Here is a 19713-nt window from a genome sequence, read left to right on the forward strand (position 1 = left end):
CAAGTAACAGGTGTAGGAATTTGAGGTGGTTCATCTTTTTCTTGTCCAGGACTAGAGGTGAAATTTCCCCCTTTCCTCTGGCAACGGGGACATATTGGACTGGTTCACGAGGCTATTGCTATGGGATTGCTGAGACTGTTTCCCCCATAGGAAACCACAGATATTGGGTTGTAGCAGGAGATGATGTAGTGGGAATGGGGACGTCTGCTCCATGTGTTACACTCCTTTCTAACTTGTGGGACTGTGACACCTTGGCATTAACTGAGTTGTGTTTTGTGGAGCCTTGCTGTGGAGCTCTGGAGGTCACAGGGAGCAGGGAAGAACTGCCATTATTTGATCTTCCGTCAGGAGACTCCTCTGTGGAAGGATGTACTTTCAGAGTGAGGTGGGCTTTAATCTAGATGTGATGGGGCAGGGGACCACATCCCACCTAGCCCATAGGTAAGACCAAACCATAGAGACCTGAGGGAAAGGTCAGAATTTAGAGGGAACAAAGGCAGTCGCAGCAGGGACAAAGAAGAGACAAAAGGGCATACGGAGAGGAAATCTAATGAACGTCTTAGGCACCTATGTCCTAATGCAAGAAGTATGAGGAATAAACAGGAAGAACTAAATATATGAGAGAATAATTATAATTACCATAGACTCAGAGGAGTAACTGTGCTAGGCTGTAGTTTCACAAATAAAAAGCAGTCCTGCAGCTCCTTAAAGACCCACTTCTCAGTTTTACCCGCAAAAGCTCATTACCTAATAAATAAATTTGTTAGTCTTTAGGGTGCTACAGGACAGCTCGTTATTTGTATAATTACAATGTAATTGGCTTGACAGAAACTTGGTTGGATAGGTCACATGAGTGGGATATTGGTACAGAAGTATGCAGCTTAATCAAGGACAGGCAAGGGTAAAGAGGAGGAGGTGTTGCCTTGTATCATAGATGTTTACACGTATGCTTGGATTGACATAGAAGTGGGAAACAGATGTAATGAATGTCTCTGGGTAAGAATAAAGGGGGTAAAAATGAAGGATGATGTCATGGTAGGAATCTGCTGTAGGACATCAAAGCAGGAAGAAGAGCTACAAAGGAGGTGTAGGTTGGACAGGGAACGCTTCTTAACCACTAGGCTAGGTTAGCATGTGAACAAATTGCCAAGGGAAGTTGTGGAATCTCCATCACTGGAAGCATTTAAGAAGAGGCTAGACAATGCCTTTCGGGGTTGTCTAGATGGGGGTGTGAGGCCCCCCCTGCCCCGAATGCTATGCCATCTGTGCCATAATCGCTATGCCAAGGCCGGGATTGAGGAATAGTGTGCAGAGCAACTTCCCTGGGGCCTTTCAACACTGGGAGTCCTGCAAAGCTAAATTGCTTGGGGTTTGGCTCCAGCCATGGGTGGCAGGGCATTGGCTTTCTGCCCGGAATCAGTGAGTCTAAAGCAGACCTGAAACCTACTTATGGCATCCGCAGGCAGCCTTGGACCCTTGGTGAGTACAGTAGGGTATCAACATTTGCAAGAGTTTCGTGTTGAGAACCCTCACAATTGTTGAATTTCGTCAATATGGCAGCCACTCCTGTCAGGAGCCTGGGCGAGGTGGTGGCTGCTGGTGCTCCAGGCCTGAAGCTCTGGGGAAACGACGGCTTTCCGCGCTCCGGCCCTGTGTCCCAGGGGAAGTGGTGGCTGCTGGTGCTCCTGCCCAGGGCCCCGGGGAAGTGGCCTCTCACAAATAATTAAATTCACGAACTTTAAGCTCACAAATGTTGAGACCCTACTGTACTGCTGGTCTAGATAAAACTTAGTTTTGCCTTAGTGCAGGGGAGTGGACAAAGTGGCCTATTGAGGACCTTTCCAGTCCTACATTTCTGTGTGTCACTGAACTGTACCAGGGAAAGAACACATTGAGCCTAAAATTATGCCCGTGCTGTGATTGTAAAATTATCTTTAACTCCATCCTGTTTAACACTGAATCCTCTGGCACATTACCCAATGAAGGACCACTGCATAAGCATTTTGGTGTCTTTAGCCGGGGGAACAAGGGAACATCTTGTAACGCGGGCCACAGAACATATGAAAACTATTGTCTCATTTGAAGACAAACCTGCAAACTGCAACCTTTGGATGTTCAAAGAGCTAAAGGTTACATTAAATGGTATTGAAGGGTTGTGGAGTTGAAGTTTCTGCAAAAGCTGGTTGACAGCAGCTAGTTCATCCTGTCAGTGCTGGAGGTCTCTGCAGTATGTTCCTCAAACCATATTAGGGTGATACTTAGGTCATCTCTCTGGGAATCACTACAGGATGGCTCAATTACATCTGGGCACGTGGCTTAAGACTTCCTATTGTGGAGGAGATCCTCTAGGATTTACTCTCCTGGGTTTAACTTCATCCTCATTTATCCTTAGAAAATCAACCACCAACATCACAAAGCAAACCTTAAGTTGGAACCCACAAGGACAGAAGAAAAGAGGGCATCCAAGAAATATCTGGCATAGAGACCTGAAGGGAGACGCTAAAAATATGGTATACACCCAGTCAGAACTGGAAAAGATCGCCCAGCACAGGGGACACTGGCAAATGGTCATCAGTGGCCTACGCTCCAAGATGTAGAAGTGGCTTCGTACTACTACCACTCACCGTGAAGCTCTGCATGAAGGAAGCTTTCCCTTTGACTGAGCTGCCCCCCAGGAGCTAGTGAGAGGGGTCTTTAGAGAGCAGTGACAAAGTGAGCTCAACCCCTGGAGCTGGCTGCACATCCTGTAACTGCAGCACTCCCTAGCCAAGGTGCATGCTGCAGAGCCAAATGTAGGCCACCCAATCTCTTTTTCTTTCTCTGAGATCAGAAGGGATCAGATAATGCACAATGGCAGGTGTTGTGAGTGTTCTAAACAGACTTAAGCCACACTGAGCACCTGGCAAGATCTTCTTCACCTTATTTAGTTGACATTTGCTGTTCTGCTAGTTTGGGGCGCTCTGTGGAAGGGCCCTTTGGTAAACAACCTGCTCTGCCCATATGTTAGCTTTAAAAAAAATCAGGGCAGCCTTTAGACAGCACACCAAGATGCTTGGGGCTTGTCAAGTATCTTCAACTTAAAATTTAAGTGTAATACATTGCTTTCATGTGTAACTGCTTCAGACAGGTTCATTTTGCCCCAGGGATGTTTGCAGACAGTACAAGTCCAGTCAGTGGTTAAAATGTGTAGCGCTTTGATGACCAAAAGCCCCATCCCGTGGCCTTTGATTAAAAAAGGAAAAACAGTCTGAGGCAGAGAGATTTTACAGTTAGCAAATTTCTGGTAACGTTTGGGAGAGTGGGGACTTCGCTGGGTCCAATGCTTTTTAGCAGACCCTCGGAAAGCATTAGAACCATAGCATTAAGTATTACCGTTATTGTCATCTTTCTGGGGGGGATCCCAAAGCACATTAGTTTCTGTGCAGGGATTGCTTCACTCAGCAGTGGTCTGTGATTGCAACATGGTAGTTCTTTTTGACACTCAGCAGTATTACACAACAATATAAGGGAGGAAATGAGGAACTGTTACTTCCTGGATTGAAACTGCATGGAGTCTCCAGCAGGGAAGAAGTAATTACCATGACTGGGTCTTGTGTAAGAAAACAGGATCGTACCTTAGCTTGTCACTAAATCTCTAAGAAGCATGGGAAGCAATGGCACAGTCAGGATCCCTGGTTGCTCCTTGTCCCAGAGACAGCCAGCCTATTGCTGTGCTGATCTGTGGGAAAAGAGCCAACAGTGACATCACCACTATCCAGAGTCTGCATTGCAGTTTCTCACGTGAGTATTGACCATAGCAAACTCTGCTTATTCGAGAGCCCATGTGTAGCCCAGCATCACATGGTTTTCTTTTTGTTACTAGTCAGGTCTGTGACTTTTGGGAGATCAGGGTCCAAATTCAGTCCTCATATAAGAGAGTGTAACTCCATGGCAGGGAAGTAATATTCAGATCTCCAGCAGCTTGGTGGAACATGAAGGTTCCTGGGTGGTGACAGACCTGTTAGATATGAATGCTCTATACTATAGACATTGTGAATATGTGACACTTTGGGGATTTTAACATCTTATTTTGTTGTATCAACCTCTTTAAAGTTAAATTGAAAGCATCTGTGTTCAGAATCTTTTTTGCCAAAGAATATTCACAAAAGTCTTCCCATTCTGTCTTTTTATTGCATGTTGTGCTCCTTGTGGCTGTGTTCGCCTTCCCAGCCACCCACACAGTAAGCAGTGTGAATCATCTCGCTGTGACAAAGTTTGCAAGTGTTTGATAAGCATGGGAAGTGACTGTATCACAATGATTCCTGTCCTTGCCCATTCTGAAGAACTTGTAGTCACCCAGGGAATGTTTCTGTATTTGCGTTTCACTCACTCTGTGGGTTGTTTTGCTGATTAGTCAGATATGACATGCCTAGGGTTACCACATTTGAATTTTCAGAAGAGAGGACACCACTGAGAGGGAGTGTATCTGTATCAGTATCTACCAGCTCACCTTATATTAGTATACTATATAGTTGGTCTGAAGAAGTGGGTCTTTCCCATGAAAGCTCATCACCTAATAAATTATTTTGATAGTCTTTAAAGTGCTACTTGACTGCTTTTTGTTTTTATAGCACTTTAGTACAACGTGACTTGGTAGATACTGATACAGATACATTCCCTCTTACGGGTGTCCTCTTGTTTTAAAAGTTCAAATATGGTAGCCCCAACACTATCTCACTGCAAGTCTAGTGGCAATGAGATTCTGCATAGCATCCCAATAATCAGTAAAACAATCTGAAGCCAGGGTAAGCCAGTGCCTATAGACTCGTGGCAGTGTTTGCCAGGAGTCTTTTGCATCCTTGTTTGCATAGCTGGCAATACTGTTGTAATGTAAGATTTCATTGTTTAGCTTCTCTCCTGCACATTTCCCCTTGGCGAGGATGTAGGAAGAGGCAAAGGGAATATAAAAATATACACTGCGTTTTTGGCTCAGGATTTAAACATTTATGTTAATTTTTCTATTAAGTTTGAAGTTCTTAAATCCTTTGTCTCTGTAATAGCTAATGTCCATTAGTAAAATGCTTAAAACTAAAAAAACACTTTATAAAGGTGGTGGATGGTCATTATTATACCTGTTTGGTAGGTGAGAGAAACTGAGGCACAGGGGTGCAGTAACTTGCCCAGTATATCACACTGCATTAGTGGCCAAACTGGGACTAGAAGCCCAAACTGGTGTCCTATTTGCTGTGTTAATAGGAGTGAAGGATTGAAGGAGCAGGTTCTCAACTTGGGAGCTGCAAACATTTATCACAGGATTGCAGCCCCCCTGCCTTTCTGATAATGTTACATGGGGATGGAAGGGAGGTGCTGGGGTTGAGACAATGGGAATTCACCATAGGCTGCTCTAGGGGATTGCCCTTTGTGGCTCCCCCTTTGCAGACCCTTGCCAAGGCAGGTCCGATGCTAGGGAGGTTCAACTCTTATTACTTGAGTACGGTAGACCCTTGAGATGTGCGCAACCAAATTGCACGTGTCTTGAGTTAACGCGATTGCCACCCCGATAGGAGTGGGGAAACCGCTCCTGTCGGGGCAGCAGCCTGACTCTTGGCTGCCACCCTGGACAGGATCGGTTTCCCGGTCCCTGGAGTGGCGGGGAGCTGGGAAGCAGGCAGCAGTCTGGCTCCTGGCTCCCCTCTCCTTGCAGAGCCAGGAAACTGACCAGGGCAGCAGCACACAAAGGAGTGGAGGGGAGTGGGGAGCCAGGCTGCCCCTGGTTCCTGGCTGGAGCCAGGAAACTGACTGAGGCTGCTGCTTGTAGTGGGGAGCTGGGAACCAGGCTGTCCTGGGTACCTGGTGTGATGGGGTTCAGGGGTCCCCCTGCACTGCACCCCGTCCGCTGGCAGGAGTGACTCTCACTCAGCAGGTACAACAGGAGGTTTATTAGGCAACAGATGCCCAGTTTCTCACAGAAGCGACAGTACAGCAGTCAGAGACAGTCCTTCCAACGCGTCCTGGGGAGAAGACCCCGAGGGGTGCCCCTCTGGGGTGTAGCTTTCCCCCTCCTCAGGCTGGCTGCCTTCCAGCTCCTCTTCCCCCAGCCTCTAACTGCCGCCCCCGATTCAAAAACCCAGCTCGGCTCCTCCCTCCTCTTTGTTCAGGGCAGAGGTGTTACCTGCCAGTTGTAGCCCCAGGGTCATCCTTAGCCACTGGGAGCTGCTCTGCTTGCCTCTCACATCCAGCCTGACTCACACATGCAGTCCCCCAACTCCATCACACCTGGTTCCCTTCCACTCTTGGGAGCCAGGAAAGTGACCCTGGTGGGCTGATCAGTTTCTCAGCTCCTGCAGGCCCAGGAGAGCCTGCCGCCTGGTTTCTGTCTCCCTTCAACTTGTGCAAAAATTTGAGTTATACAGCGGTTGCAGGAATGCAACCCCCACATAACTTGAGGGTTTACTGTAAGAGGATTCGGGGCTGCAGAGCAGGTGATATGCAGCTGTGGTAAGGCTGCCTTTTTAGACCCTTAGGAAACCAGACCAGGTGAACATGGCTTAGAGCGGTCCTTGTGCAATCCCCCTACCTGCTCCTAGGCTGTGTCCTTTGGATTGCATCTCTCAGGTAACACAATACAAAATATAGCTTGATGCTGTGTTGCTTCCACATAGGCTCGCTTTGAGGTGATGTTGGGCTGAGGGCTGTAGGATTTGCAAGTGGACATATCCAGTGACCTGAAAACCATGTGTGGAGAATATGGGAGAGCAGTGGGAACTGCTGATCTAGCTGATAGGGCCTTACACTGTGCTGTGTACTTAGGTAGTTTAATTGAAAATACACTCACATCATCATCACCTTAAATCCTTGTCTGTTTCATCTACCTGTTGCAGGGGTCAGCAGCCAAAATAGGAAGAAGAGTAATTTTTCGAACTTCAATAAGAAACTCAATAATTCAAGACCTGCAATGCATGACTATGAGACAGTCCTTAATAAATAATGTCAAATCATACTTTTTGTAACCTCTATTTTAAGAACAGCGCACGCAATGATTTGTAACACGATAAATGTTTACTCCAAGATGTTCACAAACTTTTTGTATATTCTGTTTCCTCACACTTTATGTGTGTGTTTGTACCACTGTCTTCCTGACTTTCCCTCCCGAACCATTCACATTTAATTTCATTTTTCCTTCCTAAAATGCGTGTTGCCCTGCACAGCACAAATATTTCAAGCTTCCTTTTCCTTTTCAAAATCAAGACTTTACTAGCAATATGATTAAAATACAGATACAGTATCATATCCCACAGTGCACTGCACATAGTTATCCAGCATTTCAAGATCACATAGTTTTCTGTTTAGATATGAATTGTTCATTGTTGGGCTTTTAGATGTTCACCATTTACTGAAAATAATCAGATTTTTTTTGTACTTTGCAATTATAGCATTGGGAGCCACAAAGAATCTTTGAAGAGCCACATGTCGTTCTGGAGTGGCAGGCTACAGACCCCTGACCTATTGTGTCTTGTCATTAAACAGTAAATTCTTTGTGACAAGAGCTGCCCTATTGCTGCAAACTTGAGCAGCATCTAGCACAAAGGGACTGTGATCACTGTTTGGGACCTCTAGGTACTAATGTAATTCTAATAAAATTGACTAATATCCTCCCCTGTTCTCTCCACCTCTGCCTAGCCCCCTGCACAAATCCTGCCTGCTTAGGGTTTATGTGGGAAGGTGTCTTTCACCAAAGATTAAAATCCGAGGAAAGCCATTGCTTGATTTAGAAGCTTCTCCCCAGCCACGTAAATTTCATGATTGCTCTGGAACTCAGGTGATGTTGTTTCTTAATCTGGAGTTGTTTCTTTGGCATCTATAGTGGGAAGATAGTGATGCATGAGGCAGAACAGGACATGCAGTGCTTTCAGGAGTAAAAACTTGTTTCTTTCACTTAAATAAGCAGATATGACCATACAAAGGGAGCTGATATGGGTAATTGTACCTTGCACTTGTATGTGTCATCTTTCATCTGAGAATCTCAAAGTACCTTACAAAGCTATATTAGAGTGTGCAGATTGGAAGAGATACTTGCTGAAGGTAGCACAGTTGGCGGGAAAAGCGGGAATGAAATTCTGGAACACAGCATCCTTGCTGAGGCGGAGTGGCAAAACTTTTTTATACCTCTATACACGGTGCTGATGATACATTTTAAAGTCACTAAAGCTACATCTACACAACAGCAATCTGTAAACAGAAGTGACTTTTGGAAGAGATGTTCCGGCAAAACTTCTGTCAACAGACCACGTCCATAAACAAAAGCGGATCAAAAGAGCAATCTGCTCTGTCAACAGAGTGGCCAGACTGCCTGACCACTCTCTAGACAAAAGGGCCAGCCGGAAGCTCAGCAAACGGGGTTGCCTGGTGAACTGGAAGCCTTGTTAGTCAACAGAGGGCCCACGTGGAGCGTCTACCCTGCTTTTTTATCGCCAGTTCTGTTGACAAATGCGTTATACCTGAATGTGAAGCGGCACAATGCTGCTGTCGGATGTACCAGCTTTTGTCGACAGTCTGTCAACAAAGTGCGTTTTGCATGTAGATGCTTCTCCGTTTTTTTTTTCCTTGACAAGAGCTCAGTTTTATAAAAAAAAACAAAACAAAACAAAAACAAACAAACCCTCTCGTGTAGACATAGCCTAATAATCCTACTTACAACAACTTCATTAATAAATAAATTAAAGTGCAGAGCTTTACTGTTGAGGTGGTGGTTGGTGGTATTACCTGGTCTTTTGTTAATCCACAGGTGGCTTGGCTTTGAACAAGCTCCTGGCTGCATGGGGGACGAGGGATGGGGCTGATCTCTTGTCTCTCATGCCAGTAAAAATCAGCTTGCATGCCACTCTTGGCACCTGTGCCAGGCATTGCTGACCCTTCCTTTACATGCTGCTCAATGTGGCTTTCAAGTAAGGAGCTGCTACTTTTTACTCTGCCCACAGTATAACATAATTTTAATGTTTAATTAGCCTTATTTTCTATCCGCTGTGTGTTTTCTGACCTACAATGAAACGGTAAGTATGGCTCATGAGTACGGGAGAGTACAGAACCAAATATGATTAATCCAAATGTGGAAGACAAGGTGGTTTGCTTGTGTGTCATTTCGATAGCTAGATATATGGTAATTTAAGAATAGCAGCAAACCCTTGTTTGTAGCATACTTGAGTTTTATTTTGTGGCATACTTGAGTTTTATGTATTATTCTGCCTTCGGTGAGATGGTGCCTGCACTTAACCTGCAGTAGTGTAAACAGCAGTGCTGAAAAGCATTGTGAATGGTCTCAACGCTTTGGCTGCCAGCCTGGGAGCTTGGGAAAAGAGGAGGTAGGAGGGGAGAGAATCAAGAGGATATTTCAGCTGGGCAAGTTTAGTTTTGAGAGCACTGACCTCATGTTTCAGAACACAGTACAATGCTTAGCAGACTAATTAGAGTGTACAAGAGGGAGAAATTACCAAATGCTTGTTTATTGTTCTGGGAGACAGGGTGACTGTAATTAAAAGATGTGGGAAGCACTGGTGATAGGCAGTATTGCAGCCAACAGTACAACTCTCCTGTGCTACTTTGCTTGCTTCTTTGGGCATGCTTTTTTATCTGTTAAAAGCACACTCTGTTCTGTGCCAGGTAGCGTTGACCCAATGGGCTGCCTGGGTTTTCAGAAGGGATGGGCATATGCAAGGGTGGAACTGCTTGCAATCTGACCATACTTGGTTAAAGAAAAGAAGCAGCACCCTAGAGAAAATAATGGAGTATTTTCTCAATGCGGTTAATTAGATAATGGTTATTCATTACAGCCTGGCTTGTTATACATTTGCTTAATGCAAGAATTGTTAGGCTATATTGGGGTCAGCAGCCTTTCCAAGGCGGAGTGCCGAAATTTAACCTTTTGACCTCTGTATGTTCCGAGTGCTGATGATACTTTTTAAAGTCACCAGTAGTCCTACTTACAACAGCTTCATTAATAAATCAAGCTGCAGCGCTTGACTGTTTCCGTGGTGGTTGGTAGCATTAGTTGGTCTTTTGTTTATCCACAGGCTTTGAGTAAGCTCCCGGCTACATGGAGAAGGAGGGGAGGGGCTGAGCTCCTGCCTCGTGTGACGATGAAAATCAGTTCTTGTGCTGCACTTGCAACGTGTGCCATAGGTTGCTGATCCCTGGGCTATGTAATGAGCTAATAGCCTTGCTGGGCATTATCTTTACATCTGCTAAATACATTGCCATTCCTGCTTCTGTTGTGTGAATCTTCTGTATGTAGATTTCAGGAAGTCTCCTTCTGGATCCTTTTTTTTTTTTTTGGCACAGGGAGAATAGCCCGTTGAAAAATGTATTTTTAATCCTTTTGCCACGATGGTGGTGGATTATTTGGAGAGGAGGAAGCATGCTTCTGTGCTTTGTGTAATCCATTTTTATTCTTTAAGGTATACTGAGAGGAGTACATGCTTCCATGTGTCCGTATATTATATGGACACACATTATGCATTTACTATTATACATACATGCATGTTTGTGTGCATAGTCATAGATTCCATAGACATAGAAGGGTCTTTATGATTATGTAGGCTGACATGCATAATACAGGCTGTAGAATTTACCCCAGTAATTTCTGCATCAGGACCATCACTTCTGGCTGAGCTAGAGAATAACTTTTTAGAAAAACACCTTGCCTTGATTTAGAAACTTCAAATGATGGGAGAATCCACTATAGCCTGAAAAGAGTTATTCCAGTGGTTAATTACCATTATTAGTTAATATTTAACAACTTGGTGCCCCAATCATGATTCAAGACCCCTCTGTATGAAGTGCTGTACAGACAGAACAAAAACAAACAAAAAATGCCCTAAGTATCTTTCAGGCTAAATGTAAGCCAAGAGACAACAGATGAATGCAGCCAGGTGGGTGAGCGCAAGGAAACAGTAAGAAAATGAGAAGTCCAGTGGCACTTTACAGACTAACAGATATTTTGAAGCGTAAGCTTTTGTGGGCAAAGACCTGCTTCGTCAGTTGCATCTGTGAAGCGGGTCTTTGCCCAGGAAAGCTTATGCTCCAGAATATCTTTTAGTCTGTAAAGTGCCACAGGACTTCTTGTTGCTCTCGAAGACAGAGACTAACACGGTTACCTCTCTGGTAGTGAGACAATGCTGGTCATACTCCTAGTCTGAATTTGTCTAGTTTCAGCTTTCAGCCATTTAGGCTATGTCTACCCTAGTCAAAGTGAGTCGACCGGAGATTTTGCATAGCTAAAACTGATGTATCTGCACTTGGCTAACTTGGTTGTCCACACTGGCGAAGGTTGACAGGAGAAACTCTTCTTTCAACCTCTTTCACTCCTCACCTCTTGCAAGGGGACCCCAGAGAGATCAGTTCCATGTGTCTATGGTACATAAGGTGCCACAGGACCCTTCGCTGCTGTTACAGATCCAGACTAACATGGCTACCCCTCCGATATATGGTACATGTGTGAAACTGAACCCTGGAAGATTGACCCTGAGCAGGTTGATCTTACAGCGTAGTGTAGAGGTAGCCTCGCTCTTCCTCTCTTTGCATGATTAAAGACCTCTTTGCTGTCAGAAATCTTCACACCATGTAGGACCAAAGCCTGTTTTATGATTGAATATACAGTATGCGTACGTGCCTGGTGTCCTTACTGGTATTGATGATAACTTAGATAATTAAAACTCTTTAAATGTAAGATTCTTCTTTTTGTCTTGTGTCCTGTGCTTATGTCTTTGTTCTTTGACTGATCTGTACAATGAAAACTGAGTTAATCTGTTTTATTTTGCAGACCCACACAAACCTGGAGCTGGTGTCTAGGTTTCCAGTGCAGGATAACCTTTAAATCCTATTTCACTGAAATGAGAAAATACTCTGTGTTCTGTTTGTCCTTTTGTGCTTCCGGGAGTCTGTAGTCTGAGGAGAGATTTTTTTTCCCCTGTGGGATGAATAGGGCCTTTGTTAATTTTAGCACCTCAACAGGCACTTTTATAAGTGCTAAAACCTTCATTCAGGAACAGTGTCTTAAAAGCACAAATCCACGCAGCTGAGCGTGAAATAGGGTATAGACACGCTACTCAAATTTTGTGTATTATTACTGAAGTGTAGTGTGCTGGGACTTCAGCATGCGGTTCAGAGTTGTGGGTCGTGCATATTGTACAGTTCATTTTAGGTGAGTTAAGGACGTTTTGGGGAGTATTGGCTAAGAATTTCCTTGTTTACTTTTTTATCTTTTTCTGACCCTTGGCAATAGTCCTTCCAAATTTACTTACAGTTTTGTTATACTCTCTGACACCCGCTCCCCTCAGGGTCCTAGAGAAATATGGCTGTATCAGGAGAGTGTCACATTCTAAGTAGACATAATAAGGCAGCAGCTATGGACTTCCTTAATCCTCTGGGTTTAGTGCTAGAATATAGAATTGCCTCGCTGTGTTTACGCAGGATTTTGCTGACAAAAGTCTGATAAGGTGAGAGGCAGTTCATAGACTGGGTAGCTCTCTTGGAGCAGAGAGGACTGGCCTTTGTTTTTGCTTCTGTAGTGTTGCTGGAGTTGATGTCTGTATAAGTGGGCAGTGCAAATGTTATGGATGCTGTGTATGGAGTAGCGGGGGGAGGGTGTAATTTAGAGAAAGCTATTATAAATTCTTTTAAAGGGAAAATGCTGCTTGATCAAACCTTAGCTGAATAGCCTCTCCTAGTCTACACATGGATTTTTATACCAGAATGACTATTTTTAGTTAGAGGTGTGACTTTTCTTAACCTAAATAACCACACGGGTGTTAGTTCATAATTATAAAGGCCTCTTCTGTTGGGTTGTCCTACTTTCCTCATGAGGCTATACTCTACTGGTAGGAATACCTTTACATTGTTGTACCTGTCCACATTACGCACAGTGTACCACATTAAGTATTCCAATATAGTTAATCGTACATCTTCTGTGTGTAAAAAGGCCTAAGAGTTTGTCTCCACTGTGAAGATGACAGCAGCATAGCTATGATGCTGTTAGTATATAATCCTGTAGCATAGACACATGCTGGAGCAAAAGGGGTTCTTCCATTTACTGTAATCCCTTTACCTCTTTAAGTGATGGTAAGCAGGGTCAAGGGAAGAATGTGCCCATCGATTTAGCTATGTCCACTCCTGAGATTAGGTTGGCAGGGCTGTGGTGCTCAGCAGTATGTATTTTTCACTCCCCTGGGTGTTGTAGCTAAGTTGATCTCTTCTTGAAGTGTAGGAACGCCATAAGAGTGGGCAAGTATTTGAATGATAAGAAAAACGGGAAAAACAAGAAGCCCAAGATAAGTTCAGCTCATTCATTCATTCTGGAAATGTGTTTTAGTCTGATTTCCATAGCATTTGTGGGCATGGCTTTAGTAAAACACTGCAGTTACTTACAGCGGCATGGGAGGAAAGGGGATATGGGATGGTTTCCAGCACAAAAGACTTAAACTAATGTGCATCAACCAATCTTTGGGCCAAATGCTGACATCTTGACTCCGCCAGAACTCTCACTGGGAATCTGCTGATGTAAAATTGAGTGTGGACTTCAGAGTTTGATAGTAAACTCGTCCGGGCAGGGCGAGCCTTTTTGTTCTGGGTTTGTACAGCACCTAGCACAATGGATCCCAGGCCATGGCAGGAGTTCCTGGGTGCTCCACTGTTACTAACCCCATCATGATGATTTGACTTGCTAGGATTAAACGTGTTGTATTATACTCAGTTTGTAATGATGATTTATTTGTATTTGGCAGGCCCCGTTATGCTAGACACTGTACAAAGAGTCTAGTCCCTGCGGTAAAGATCTTGTCTTCTAAAAGTAAGACTGAAAAACAGAAGTAAACAAGGAATTATTAAGAGCTGTATTATTATTAATAGCTGTAGTAATTATTTGTAGATGATCCAAAGTGAGCTCCAGATTGCACATCACAACACTGGCACTTTCTGGACCACAGATGCTTCTGCACCAGTGTGTCAGGGAGCCGAAGGGCAGGAGAGCCACAGCAGCGTAGGCAGCCTAGCTGGGGGCAGTGTGGGGCACGGGCTGGAGCCAGAGTCTCCCAGCAGTCCGGATGACGCGAATACTGGGCTGGGCCTGGAGTCCCCTTGCAGCCCTGCAGGGGACAGCATGGGGCCTGGCCTGGAGCAGGAGTCCTGCAGCAGCCCCATTGCAGTGAGGAGCCAGGGTCAGAGCCAGAATCTGGGGGCAGCGTGGGCTGGGACTGGAATCCGGCTGCCCTTGCAGTAGCTGGGCGAGCAGCCCAGTGGAGCGGGGGGCAAGGCAGGGTGCAGGCTGAGGCTGGGAGGCCCATGACAATGCATTTATTTGTTTGCAACGAGTCAAGGAGGTGCAACCTGTAGGAGCCTCTCAAACAAAGAAGACTTTTTCCCTGCCCAGGCGCTTATGATCTAAGACCCTGATCCCGCAAGTGGATCTGCCTCTTGGACTTTTCCACTTAAACGGTGTCCTGCTTGTAGTCAGAAGGGCCCCGTGCAGGTGCCAGAGTCCGTCCAAGTGGAACATGGTGCAGATTGGTGGCTTAAGTGGCAGCCTGCAGAGAGAAACGTGTGGGGAGTCAATAGGTTTTGGAGAGAGAAAGCGTTGCAGTTACAAGCCTGTGAGTTTACTTCGGTGTTTCTGGGCATGCCTCAGCGGTGGATTTATTTTTGCAGACATGTTAGTATTTCTGGGAAACAGGATCGTGGCTTGTTCAATGCTGGAGATAGAAATAGAGACGAGAGCAAGTGATGAGGGGAGATGAGTGAAATTAATTGGGGAGTGGGAGGGGTTTAGTTGGAGAAGGCAGCTGAAAAAGGCATGCAGGGAAGAGGAGGTAATTAAAAATAGACTGGAAGCAGCAGTGGGGAGATGATGAGGTTATGGCAGAAGTGGGGAGATGGTAACATTCAAGGCTGTGTCTTCCCTGCAGGAAAGGTGGGATTTTTTTTTTTAACAGCATGACAAAATCTGAGTGGAGGCAAGGCAGTGTAGTTTGACTATGAGGTGGCTCAGGTCAATCAGCACTATACTTGCCTAGTTTACCTTGCGGTCAAACTACAGATGCCTTGCCTTGGCTGAGGTTTTATAGCAGGCTGACTATTTTCCTGTGCGAAAACAATCATACCTTTTTTGGCACTAAAGATAAAACATAAAACCCAGAACTTTGCAAACTTCTGTTTTGGGGTAGGTCTACACAGTTCAGTTATTTCGAAATAACAGCCGTTATTTCAACTCTTCGCTCAGCGCGCAATTAACCTGTGGAACTCCTTGCCAGAGGAGATTGTGAAGGCTAGGACTACAACAGAATTTAAGAAAGAGCTCGATAAATTCATGGAGGTTAAGTCCATAAAAAGCTATTAGCTAAGGGTAGGAATGGTGTCCATTGCCTCTGATTGTCAGAGGCTGGAGATGGATACCAGGAGACAAATCGCTTGATCATTGTCTTTGGTCCACCCCCTCTGGGGCATCTGGCACTGGCCACTGTTGGCAGACAGGCTATTGAGCTTGATGGACCTTTGATCTGACCCACTATGGCCATTCTTATTTCATAGTAACTGTTGTAGTGTCTACACAACACGACCACTATTTTGAAATAAATTTGAAATAACGGGCAGCTTATTTCGAAATTGGTAAACCTAATTTCACAAGGAGTAGCGCCTATTTCGAAATAACTGTGGGAATAGCTCTTCTGGAACAGCTTATTTTGGAATAAGGCTGCTGTGTAGACACACTCTTGGAGGGACGAGTGACAGTCACATGTTGGTTTGGCTGTTGTCTTGCTGCTTGGCAAATATGACCAGTATTATGTTGAATAGACCCGTGGTTTATGCACTCCTACTTATGAGCCCCACACACCGTATTCATTGACAAAAAAATGTGCAATGTGGAATCATAGATTTTATATGGTATTTTCATTTTGCTGCATATCATGATTTAGAAGCCTAGGTTCCTATTCTTTTAATTGTCTTCCTCTGTAAAGTTTGTTCTAGTCAAGTAATGGTGGTTTCTAAATTGTACATTGCATATGAAATACCCTGTTATTGTCTCATCTGTCTCGATAGATCTTGTGTTCTAAAATGAAAATGCAGAACAGGAAAGGAACACACATGTTCTTTAAGTTTTTGGTGGAGTCAGAGAGTCCTCCATGTTTAAGTTCAGAACGCTGTACTGGAGAGCTAAGTCAGTAGTCTCCGTTTAAAACTTACAGTGTTATAGACTGGGGTGAGCAAACTTTTTACATCGGGCCTCACTTTTTTTCTCTGCAGTTAGAGCCCCCCCACCCCCCCAACCTCTCTAATGTAATCCAGACCAACGGAAATTTGTTATATTCAAATGAAAAAAAAAAACTTTCAGCATGTGTAAGAAATTAAGTTTGTAGAATGTAAAAACTTTATTAATTGTTTAATTAATTAATTGATCGATTAATTAATTAAACTGTTATTAATTTAGAAATGTGAATACACGTATATAAAAACAGTATAATAGAATCCTAGGGCTGGAAGGGAGCTCAGGAGGTCATGAAGTCCAGGCCCCAGCAGTCTCATATTTCAACATTTCTAATGGGGTGGATGAGCCTGAGACCCAGCAGTTGATTGTGCTGCGCCCCCCTTAACAAAATTTCATACCCACCGGTGGGGGGGGGGGGTTGTGCCCCACTTTGCGCACCTCTGTTGTAGACAGTGGAAGGGACTGCTGTGTATTTAGCCCTTTGTGACATACTCATCAATATGGTATCTGGGAGTTCCCAAGGCTTGGCGTGGAGAGGAGGATTGTTTGAAGCATACTATAAAACTTGTGTTGAATGCATTAAATCCTAAAATACATCACCATGTTTTACCCAAATACTCGGCTTTAATTATATTATAACGTTTAATAACAGACATTACTTTGCACTTAGTGCTTTACCAATGGTAATTAAGCTTCAGCCTGTTATGTGAGACTGTTATATGCCCAGATGGCAGAGGGCTAAACTGTAGGACAGAGAAGTGATATAGTTTTCACATGATGATCCAGTGTTGGAGCTCCGTGAATAGAGCCAGGGATCCTGACTTTCCATCATCTGACTTCTTACCTTGAGCAGGTAAAGATTCTTGAGTTTGTTTGGAATTGGTAGGAATGGATCCTTGATTGATTGTACAGGCCACTGGTACACACTGGAACGGTGGGGTTTGAGAAATCTGCTAGATATCTTGCATCTGGAAGGGGATGCGAAAGAAGTGGGGACAGCATGAGAGGCTGGTGGTGGGAAGTGGGGGACACATTATCATGTAGGATAAGTGCAGCAGCCCTCGATCTCCAGGTGGCCAGGAAGGATTGGGCTGGGGTTGACTGGTATTCTTAACAGCACAATAATCAAATAGCCATCTGACGAGAAAACCCTAGATTCAGCTCCCAACCTCCCACTTTTGGTTCAGCCGTTAGTTTGCCATCTGATCTTCTTGCTTTTAACTAAGTCCGATTTACCTAGTATCATACTTATATGATCTACAGCTTATGCTTTGTGGTTGCCACAGAAGCAGAATAAAGTTATGTTACTTCTTTGAACAGCTATTGTCCCAGAGTGTGTGTTTTTGCTCTACCACAAAATTGCCACCCCGGTAGGTTATATAAAGAGATAGGAGGTCAGAAATCCTCTGAGTTTGCTGGAAATGGTTCTGATGTTGAGAGTGGAGACTGCAGCAGGTTCAGCTGTTGATGCTCCAGAGTCAAGGCATTCTAGGCTGATCTTCACTCCCATTTTATGGCTCCTGTGTGAAAAGGCTTGTTTTAGTTCACAGGTTGACAGTCTTTTTGCTAATCATATAATTAGAGATTCCCAAAAGTTGCTTCTGTGCCGAGGGAAGGAATTCTCACAAACAGTGGAGGGTTGTCGGCTTAGTTCTTTGAACCTGTTTGTTTGCTTTTCCTTAGATTCCTTAAAAAGAGAGCTTGGACGGCATGCAAAGTTGTGAAACATCTTCAGACAGCACTGATGATCCTCTTAGTAGTGGCCTACGGAGAAAACGACAGCCTCGAATAGTAGTCATTGGTGCTGGCCTTGCAGGCCTGTCAGCTACAAAATCTCTCCTGGAGAGCGGTTTCACGGATGTAACAATCCTTGAGGCGTCTGACCAAATTGGAGGCCGAGTGCAAAGCGTCAGACTTGGTAAGGAAATGTTATTGTACTGTTGTATTGGACTGTCTTGCCTCGCACTTCTGGCAAGAGTTTGTATTATTACGAGGGTTAATTTGTTGGCTAGCCTCTTAAAGCCATTTTCTGGTCATCTGCGCCTACAAATGGGTGTTTTAGCGAGTATTTACCAGGCTTCTTGGAGTTTGAGATAAAAGGCTCTGTAAAAGTGTTATTGTGAATGTTTATGTAGTTGTTTGGCTTTATAAAGAGAGTTGAGTGTGGCTGAGGGTGGAGGGAAGGTATTTTTCTCCAGTAACTTGAGTATGTGAACAGGGAAGATTTCTCCAATGGCCTCCAACCTCTACTCCAGGTTGAGAACATTCAGTAATCTGCTGACCACATAATGTAGGTCTTTCCAGGTACATACACTGCAGCTGGGAGATACTATCACTGGACCTAACCAGGCTATTCACAGAATCACAGGCACATTCTCATATTCCTCAGCTAACATCATATATGCCATCAAGTGCCAACAATGCCCAGATGCTTTGTATATTGGACAGACTTCAAGCTCTCTTAGACAAAGAAGTAATGGGCACAAAAGAGACATCATAACACTCCGGATCCACAAACCGGTCAGCCAGCATTTTAATGGAGTGGGCCATTCTGTTACGGACTTAAAAGTTTGTGTCTACTGAAGAGGAATTTTCACAACACTCTTTAAAGAGAGGCTGCTGAACTCTCTTTTATATTCAAATTCGACACATTAGCATGTGGTTTGAACCGGAATGGGAATTTTCTGGGTCATTATAGGGGCTTATTTGCATACTTGGCTTAATCTAATTCTCCCCCCGCCCCTGGCTTCTGCCCCTCTACTTTCTGATTTGCTCACTTTGATAATTTTTTTTCCTGATTTGTTCACCTTGATTACTGTTTTTGGTTCTCTGTGCCTTAAATATTGAGTCTGTTCTGGTATGGCTATGGTCTGAAGAAGTGGGTCTGTCCCACAAAAGCTCATCACCTAATAAATTATTTTGTTAGTCTTTAAAGTGCTACTTGACTGCTTTTTTGTTTTGATAGTATATAGACTAGCACGGCTTTCTCTCTGTTACTATGCAGCTGGGAGTGAGTCTCCCAGGCAGAGTAAACTAACACATTTTCTCTGCTGGAGACAGCGTGCTAAAATTGGCAGTGTGGGCATTGAGGCACAAGCGAATCATGTGAGTACAATGCCACCAAACACCCTGGCTCAGCATTCAGGTGATAAACGTGGGCCCAAGCCACACCATCTACACTGCAACTTTTAGCATGGTAGCTGGAGCAGAGCTAGTGCATGTCTGTTGGGACTGGGATGAGTTTAGATCAGGCATAGTATTCCTCCCCCATGTTAGCTAACACAAGGTGAGTAACGTGAGGTGAATGCCTAGTGAAGACAGAACCATGTGTAGTGCTAAAGTGTATTAGCTAGTCAAGGTGGGGCGATGTGTGTGTGTGGGGGCGGGGCACAGGAGGTCACTTGCATCCCAAGCCTCTGTCCCCACCCTGCCGCTCACCATCAGTGAGTGAGTCTTGGGTTGCACCACTCCGGGAGAGGGGAGGG

The 19713-nt window shown here is 44.5% G+C and overlaps 1 protein-coding gene across 1 annotated transcript in view; it reads left to right on the plus strand.

Annotated features, from left to right (window-relative positions):
* SMOX (spermine oxidase) overlaps positions 1 to 19713 on the plus strand; it is a 103041-nt gene that overhangs the window by 35180 nt on the left and 48148 nt on the right. Inside the window, exon 2 of the mRNA XM_074992253.1 lies at positions 17912 to 18146. Coding sequence (XP_074848354.1) covers positions 17939 to 18146 — 208 coding nt within the window. The 5' untranslated portion in view covers positions 17912 to 17938. The remainder of the gene's footprint in view (positions 1 to 17911; positions 18147 to 19713) is intronic.

Source organism: Carettochelys insculpta, chromosome 4 (assembly GCF_033958435.1).
Source record: "Carettochelys insculpta isolate YL-2023 chromosome 4, ASM3395843v1, whole genome shotgun sequence".
NCBI classification, from domain to species: Eukaryota; Metazoa; Chordata; order Testudines; family Carettochelyidae; genus Carettochelys; species Carettochelys insculpta.